The sequence below is a fragment of the Bos taurus genome, chromosome 16, assembly GCF_002263795.3.
Source record: "Bos taurus isolate L1 Dominette 01449 registration number 42190680 breed Hereford chromosome 16, ARS-UCD2.0, whole genome shotgun sequence".
NCBI lineage: Eukaryota > Metazoa > Chordata > Mammalia > Artiodactyla > Bovidae > Bos > Bos taurus.
The window spans coordinates 43,592,082-43,600,176 of NC_037343.1; the positions used below are offsets into that span (position 1 = coordinate 43,592,082).

General features: G+C 41.5%; 2 protein-coding genes across 12 annotated transcripts in view; one reads left to right on the forward strand and one right to left on the reverse strand.

The window, feature by feature from the left end:
- The window catches only part of LOC112441838 (uncharacterized), a 30,129-nt gene extending 27,649 nt beyond the window's left edge, over nucleotides 1-2,480 (forward strand). Inside the window, exons 6-7 of one of the 4 annotated variants that reach the window (XM_059875207.1) lie at nucleotides 507-573; nucleotides 1,479-2,480. In XM_059875207.1, coding sequence (XP_059731190.1) covers nucleotides 507-573; nucleotides 1,479-1,606 — 195 coding nt within the window. In that variant the 3' untranslated portion in view covers nucleotides 1,607-2,480. Of the gene's footprint in view, nucleotides 1-506; nucleotides 574-1,332 lie in introns of all 4 variants that reach the window. The other 3 variants (XM_059875208.1, NM_001366419.1, XM_059875209.1) reach the window with 3 other exon arrangements.
- NMNAT1 (nicotinamide nucleotide adenylyltransferase 1) overlaps nucleotides 1-8,095 on the reverse strand; it is a 57,332-nt gene that overhangs the window by 21,113 nt on the left and 28,124 nt on the right. For 3 of the 8 annotated variants that reach the window (XM_059875404.1, XM_024976240.2, XM_024976241.2), the window contains exons 1-2: nucleotides 8,035-8,078; nucleotides 7,239-7,367 (exon numbers count right to left, since the gene is read on the reverse strand). The gene's annotated coding sequence lies outside the window, so the exon portion shown is untranslated. 8 annotated transcript variants of the gene reach the window in all.

The following is an 8,095-nucleotide window of genomic DNA, read 5'->3' on the forward strand; positions in this document are numbered from 1 at the left end:
CTGAGCCCATGCTCTGCAGCTACTGAAGCCTGTGTGCCTAGAGCCCATGTTCTGCAACAAGAGAAGCCAGTGCAATGAGAAGCTCGGGTACCACAATGAAGAGTAGCCCCTACCTGCCACAACTAGAGAAAACCTAAGTGCAGTAATTAAGACCCACCACAGCCAAAAAATTTTAAAAATAAACCTTTTAAAAGAATAAAGATGGAGAGAGAGACCTCCTAATTAGATACATGTCACAGTCAAAACATTTCACCAGGGAAATTTAAAAACTCCATGAGAGATATTTCTTTTTGGAGGGTGAATTCCACTTTACCAGAATTATACATACAAAAAAAGTTAAGACATTAATCGACAGTGGAACTGGGTTGGCACATTAAGCAGCAAGCCTTCCATCTCTTGCTAAATTGGTACCTTTTAAAAAATCCTTTCAGCAAAAACATTTAAAGTATGTGTTGCAATTATAAGACAAGTAATTCCTCACAGTGCTCTTTTCTTCCCCAATACAGGCAAAAACCACTCCTGAACTGTACTACTTGTCTGTGCTGCTCTCAGTGAGCAGCTTGGTTTCTACAGGTAATTACAAACTTCCAGAGTAACCTAGCCCTGTCAAAGGCGTGTCAGCCCTTCAAGGGAAGTAAATGCTCAGCTAGGATTGTTATAGGTTGGCCAAAAAGTTTGCTCAGGTTTTCCCACAAGTGGAAACTTACGGTCAACCCGCTAGGTTGCAAGGGGAAGCCCTAGTTCCTCTTAAAGCAGGTGCTCCAAGAAGCACATAAAAGTGGAGAGCGATTTCCCTGGCAGTCCAGTGGTTAAAACTCCGTGCTCCCACTGCAGGGAGCACAGGTTCAACTCCCGGTCAAGGACTAAGATCCTGCAGGCAGCATGGCCAAAAAAAAAAAAAAAAAGAGGAGAGGCTTAGAATGGGATATAAAAAGCCATCCTTCCCTGGGACGTCCTTGGTGATCCGGTGGTTAAGACTCCATGCTCCCACCGCAGTGGGCACAGGTTCAATTCCTGGTCAAGGACTAAGATTCCGAAGGCAGAATGGCCAAAAAAAATGGAGAGGGTTAGAATGGAGTATAAAAGCCATCCTTCTCTGGCAGTCCAGGGGTTAACCCTTTGCCTTCCAAAGCAGGGGCTGTGGGTTTGATCCCTGATCAGGAAACTAATATTCCATATGCCTTGGGGTCAAAAATCAAAACATAAACGGAAGCAATATTGTAACAAATTCAACAAAGACCTTAAAAATGGTCTACATTAAAAAAAATAAAAAGTCATCCTTCTCATGTTATTTCTGCTCCATTTAATTAGATCCCATTTTTTATCCTACAGTGCTTTTCTCAAGCCTGGGGCTGACTTGGCTGGCCAGTGTGATCCGTCCAAGGCCAGACACTAAATCAACAGTCTGAAGCTAGCATTTGAGCCCTGCTTGTCCCTTGCCTTACATACGTGTCTTCAGCAGGTTCAATCTTTTCCAGGAGCCTTGTCACCTGACAACTGCCAGCAAGCATATATGACCATCTCCACCCTGCTACTCCTAGATGAAGTGGTCAGTGGAACAGGAAGCACATCAAAACCAGTCATTAGGAAGAAAGCTGTCAGGTGACAGTTTTATGAGCACTGATGATGGATAAAGATGAACAGTTCAACCAAAATCACTGGGTCGACATCACAACCAAATTCAGCCTCAATAAGGATCTATTAGATATTCTTAAGATCATCACTTGGACTTTCTGAACCTCCTTTATTCTGTTTCAGTAAAGTTAGTAGCATCTACTGGATGACTGTGATAAAAATAAGTACAGAGAAGGAAAAATAAAAATAAAAATCTTAGTAATGAACAAGGGGTCTAATTTAAAAAAAAAAACAGTGATCCAGACTGTATATTTGAACAAGGTCAATCTATCGCTTCTTTAAAAGTGCAGTAGGAACTTTTAGAGTAAAAATCATCATGAACTCCTCCACCTGGTGACACCAATCTCTTGCATCATGACAGTAAACTGCTCTCTAGAGAAAACAGCCAACTGACCTGCCATGCTACCCTGTCTTCTGGCTTGTTTTGTATGTATTCACAGATTCTGAGGGGTTTTAAGAAGGAACTAGCCACTCACAGATGCTCTCAAGTCTTTGGGATGGGGAGAAAATGGTGTTTCTTGAGGAAAAAGAAGAGTATTTCTTGGCAGAAGAAATAAGTTCATTTAAAAAAATATTTATTTATTTGGCTGCACCAGGTCTTAGCTGTGGGTTTTTTTTTCTTTTTTTTTAGTTGCAGCATTTGAGATCTTTAGTTGAGGCATGTGGGATCTAAGTTCTTGTTCCTTCTGGGACTTCACTGGGAGTGTGGAATCTTAGCCACTGGACTGCCCAGGAAGTCCCAGAAGGAACAAGTTTAATACAAACATCTCCAAGCACATTGATGACAGACACAGACCTTCACAAACGGGAATGACTGCTTTCCATCTGCTTCTCTGTTCAGGTGGTACCTGCTGCAGGAGGTACCACCTGAACACACTATCCATTCTCCACACCAACACTTACTGAGCACGTTCCACGTTCCAAACATTGCACTAAAACTTAGGAATTAGAAACTCGAGTAACTCGTATGTTGACAGTGAAATCCCCTTAAGTAATTCTCTTACTATGATTAACAGAAACTATTTAAAAATAACATGGGCTTCCCTGGTGACTCAGATGGTAAAGAATCTGCCTGCAATAAGGAGACCCAGGTTCAGTCCCTGGGTCAGGAAGATCCCCTGGAGGAGGGAATGCCTGCTTACACCAGTATTCTTGCCTGGGAAATCCCATAGACGGAGGAGCCTGGCGGGATACTGTCCATGGGATCACAAAGAGTCGGACACGACTGAGCAACTAACACTTTCACTTTTAACAGCCTTTTTACATTCTTTAGATCTTATTAACATGTCAAATAAATGTCAAATGTCAATTTACCTCAAGATTTTTATCAGAAGTTTCTTTTTTTTTTCTGAACTATCTTGCCACCGGGCTTCCCTGATAGCTCAGTTAGTAAAGAATCCACCTCCAATGTGGGAGACCTGGGTTCTATCCCTGGGTTGGGAAGATCCCCTGGGGAAGGGAACCCACTCCCAGTCCACGGGGTCGCAGAGAGTTGGACATGACTGAGAAACTTTCACTTTCACTTTTCCGACCCCCAAATCTGATCTACTTGAAGATCTGAGCTGATGACAACTCCAGCCCTTCCAGTTGCTAAAGTCAAGTACCTCAAATCATCCTAAATGCACTGCTTTTCTTCTCCTCATACCCCATTAGGAAATCTCAATGACTCCATCTTCAAAGTACATTCAGAATCCAGCCATTTTTCTCTAGCTGAAAATATTTAACTGACTCTTTCTAAATATAAGAGACTGTTTCTTAAGACCAAGGCTGCTTAATACTTTTGTGTCTTAAAATTATGCAACTTTCTGAACCTAACTCCAGAAAATGAAGTTCTATTTCTTAATTGATAAGCATTAAAGCAGCACTTTAATCCACAACCTACAAAACTGAATCTTCACTTGCTTTTCTCTTTAGTTCCTTTTATTATTATAATTATATTTTAAAATCTATCTACATGAAAAGTGGAAGTGTTACTCGCTCAGTCGTGTCCGACTCTTTGCGACCCCATGGACTATAGCCCGTCAGGCTTCTCTGTTCGTGGAATTCTCCAGACAAGAATACTGGGGTGGGTTGCTTTTCCCTTCTCCAGGGGATGGATCTTCCTGACCCAGGGATCGAACCTACGTCTCCTGCATTGCAGGCAGATTCTTTAGGGCTTCCCTGACAGCTCAGACGGTAAAAGAATCTACATGAATATATATACATTTTTTAATTGGAGTGTAATGGCTTTACAATGTTGTGTTAGTTTCTGCTGTACAACAAAGTGAATCAGCTACACGTATACATTTTCTGCTTCCTCTTGAGCGTCCCTCCCACCTCCAGCAACTCACCCTTCTAGGTCGCCACAGAGACCTCGGCTGAGCTCCCTGTGCTCTACAGCTGCTTTCTGCTGGGCTCTATTTTACACACGGCAGTGTATATAGGTCAGTGCAACTCTCCCAACTCATCCCACCCTCCCCTTCCTCACCTCACATCCAATGTCTGTTCTCTGCGTCTGCATCTCTATTCCTGCCCTGTAAATAGGTTCATCTATACCATTTTTCTAGATTACGTATCTATGCATTAACATATATTTGTTTTTCTCTTTTTGACTTACTTCACTCTGTATGACAGACTCTAAGTCCATCCACAGCTCTACAAATGACCGAATTCATTCCTTTTTGAATTTTTATTTGCTTTTATGGTTTTATCATTTCCTCCAAAACCAAATCTCATTTTACCAGACTTAAATTCATTAAACAACATTTATTTGATGTTACTCATATCTTATGAAATATAAATTATGCTCTTCCCAATGCAGGCGAAAATCACACAGTTTTAAAACTGCCTTTTTTTTTGAGCCCCTCATACTTTAAACAGCCACTAGCAGCAGTACTCTCTCACAATTTATTTTAACAGTTCTTCATTTGGGACCTGGGCTTCTCAGGTAGCACACTGGTAAAGAATCCATCTGCCAATGTGGGGGATGCAGAAGACACTGATTCAATCCCTGGGTCAGGAAGATCCCCTATTGGAGGAAATGGGGAGTATTCTTGTCTGGAGAACGCCATGGACAGAGGAGCCTGTTGGGCCACAGACCATGGGGTCACAAAGAGTCGGACATGCACATCGCACATGTGGGACCTGGGATTCAGGGGTATAATGTCTCTGAAGCAAAATGTTGGGTATGTGCACCTAGAAGCAACTTTCTGGGAGAATGTTAGAGGAAGTTTCAGAAAATAAAACATTAAGCATCACACTCATTAAATTTACTATAGGAAAAAAAAAAATTTGATGTTTGATACCTACTACACTCCATTTAAAATTTAAAGAAACTGAAATTTAAAGTTAGTCTTCCCACTACTTTTTTCACAGTTGTTAAGCCCTGACAGTGAAAACTTTCTAAATACTAATTGAATTGAATGGAATACTGAATTTCTAAATGCTCAGCTAATCTGAAACCTTGGCTATATTTAATGTACCATTAGTCTTTATATTCTACTTACTGTAAAATAAAGATATGTAAAAATGGGATTCCTAATTACATATGTCATAGTTAAAACATTTCATGGGGGAAAACATCAAAAAATTCCATGAAGAATTCTCTTCCTTTTTCTACTTTCCTATAATTTTTAAAAGTTAATATGGAACTATTGGGGACTTTCCTGGTTGTCCAGTGGTTAAGAATCCACTTGCCAAAGCAGGAGACACGGGTTTGAGAAGTCTGACACGGTCTGCTCTGGGAAGATTCCACATTCCTCAGGGCAGCTAAGCCTGTGTACCACAGCTACTGAAGCCAATTGCCCCAAAGCCCATGCTCTGCAGCAAAAGAAGCCACTGCAATGAGAAGCCTGCACATTACAATGACAAGTAGCCCGTGCTAGCCACACTAGAGAAAGTCCACATGCAGCAATGCAGACCCATTGCAGACAAATGTATCTATATATTTATCTCCAATTATGCTTATGTAATGATGGTGATAAATATATCAGTAACATCCATTGAGTTCTTCCTGTGTACCAAGCAAGATACTAAGCAGAGACATCACTTTGATGACAAAGGTCCATATAGTCAAAGCTATGATTTTTTCAGTAGTCCTGTATGGATGTGAGAGTTGGACCATAAAGAAGTCTGAGCACTGTAGAAATGACACTTTCAAACTGGTGTTGGAGAAGATTCTTGAGAGTCCCTTGGACAAGGAGATCAAATCGGTCAATCCTAAAGGAAATCAACCCTGAATATTCATTGGAAGGACTGATGCTGAAGCTGAAGCTCCAATACTTTGGCCTCCTGATGTAAAGAGCCGATTCATTGGAAAAGACCCTGATGCTGGGAAATATCGAGGGCAAGAGGAGAAGAGGGTGACAGAGGATGAGATGGTTGGATGGCATCACTGCCTCTATGGACATGAGTTTGAACAAACTCAGGGAGATAGGGATGGACAGAGAAGCCTGTTATGCTGCAGTTCAAGGGATCGCAATGAGTCGGACTGAGTTAGTGACTGAACAACAACAACAATAATGTGATACTTATAACATTCCAATGAAGGAGGTACTATTATTATCCCCTCTTTTTGGGGGTGGGGGAGAGGAGGCATGTGGGATCTTAGTTCCATGACCAGGGATCAAACACATGCCCCCTGCAGTACAAGTGTAGTCTTAACCACTGGACCACCAGGGAAGTCCCCTATCATCTCTTTTTTAGCAGATGAGGAAACTGAAGCTGAAAGAGGCTGATCAACTTGCTCAAGATCTCACAGTTTGTGTAACAACCTTGACTCTGAAAGTTCATACTCGTAACCACTACACAGACTTACAATGGTACATTATCTACTGGCAGACATTTAAAAGAGGCCCATGTGTTCAGAGTGCCTTTGGCTCATGGTACTTCTTGTTAGTCACTTAAGTTTCATCTGACCCTGCATTTTCCTTACCTAGCTGGAGAGCTCTCTGGACTCTCATCCCAAGTCCAGGTTGAAGTGTCCTAAACTCCTCCAGCTGCCAGGTAGTATTTATCTGGTTTTCCAGTTATGACTCCCAGTTCTGAGGTTACATTCCCTAATGCTCTCTCCTGTGACGACCTACTTAACGTTCATTCCTTTTTCCAATTTCTTCTCCTCTCTCCCCAACCTCCCTCCAGGCTTGGATTCTATTTTTGTTTGAGAAGTGGATCCTAAACCAATTTCTCTTGCCTATGCACTAGAAATACTTTTTCATTACCCACTAACTCGAAACAAGAACCCAAAGTACGTAAGAAAACTCTCAACACAGAGCCTCTAAATCAGATTAAGTCACCATGAAAAAGCAGGCAAATATTAATACAATGCACATATGGAGAGGCCTTTCCTTCACTGCTTCTAAAATTACACACACTAAAACCAACACAAATGCCTAAATAGAACACCTCATTATCATCATCAAAATTAGGGTACAAACACAGGGAGATGTTTATTCAGCAACATCTTCAAATGGTAAAAGGCGTATATTTCCCAATTTTGTTTTCTGTGGCACTGACCCTAATTATTTGCCACTGGGAGATCCATATTACCCCAAAACGTTGACACTTCCACCCATATTCACATATCAAAAATTAGAGCTAATTTTATGAATATAACACACACTTACTTTTACAACGGAAGTTCTGTGAATCCAAACCGTTTCGCAAAGTAGGCTATTGGAACCATTCCAATTTGTGTGTCAACAGTCTTTTCTAAGTTGAACTTGGAACAGTGGTTTCACATACAAACTGTAACCCTGGAAAGACAACTTACTGTGATAAGTAAGAAATTCTATGATCGGACAGATAATTCATTTTGGTGGAGTTCTATGATAATCTTGGAAGTTTATCCTGAGTGATAGAAACAGAATTATTTTTAAAGACAAAATAGGAGAAACAATTTCTCCGTAAACCTTGATGTTGTCCTGTGGACTAATAACTTCAAGGATATGGGCTGCGAACATCTGAAGACGGTTTTCACTTAATTTCTGAGTAACTTTTAAGAATGGTGCCAACAGCTAGTAGTCTTCTCAAATAGAATATCAAACCGCCACCAGGAAGGTGGATCTAGTCCTTTACAGATTTGGAAGGCAGTTCAGAAAAAAGAGAAGCGCCCCCCGCCTCGCTTCCACCAAGCCCAAGAAGCTTCTAGAAAAGAATTTTGTTTTTTTCAGAGTTAAGTCACCTTTTCCAAAAGCCAAAGGGAAATTTACCGAGGGTTTTGGTTCCACGGAGAGAAGCTGAAAAAATGAAGGGGTAAGACTCCTTGTCCCAAACTTGAATGTGACCTCGCTTCAGGGACAGTTGTATTTGACCCTCAAAGAGCCTAACATCTTGGACTCGTCTGTGCTATCGGCTTTAAAAAGGAATCCTGGGCTGCCTCGGCCAGAGACGGATTCTCAGGGGCTCCATGTACGGACTTACCACGGCCTCACCACGTCCTCAGGGCAGAGCGGCCCGAATCCTCCAGGAGACGCTCCGCAGC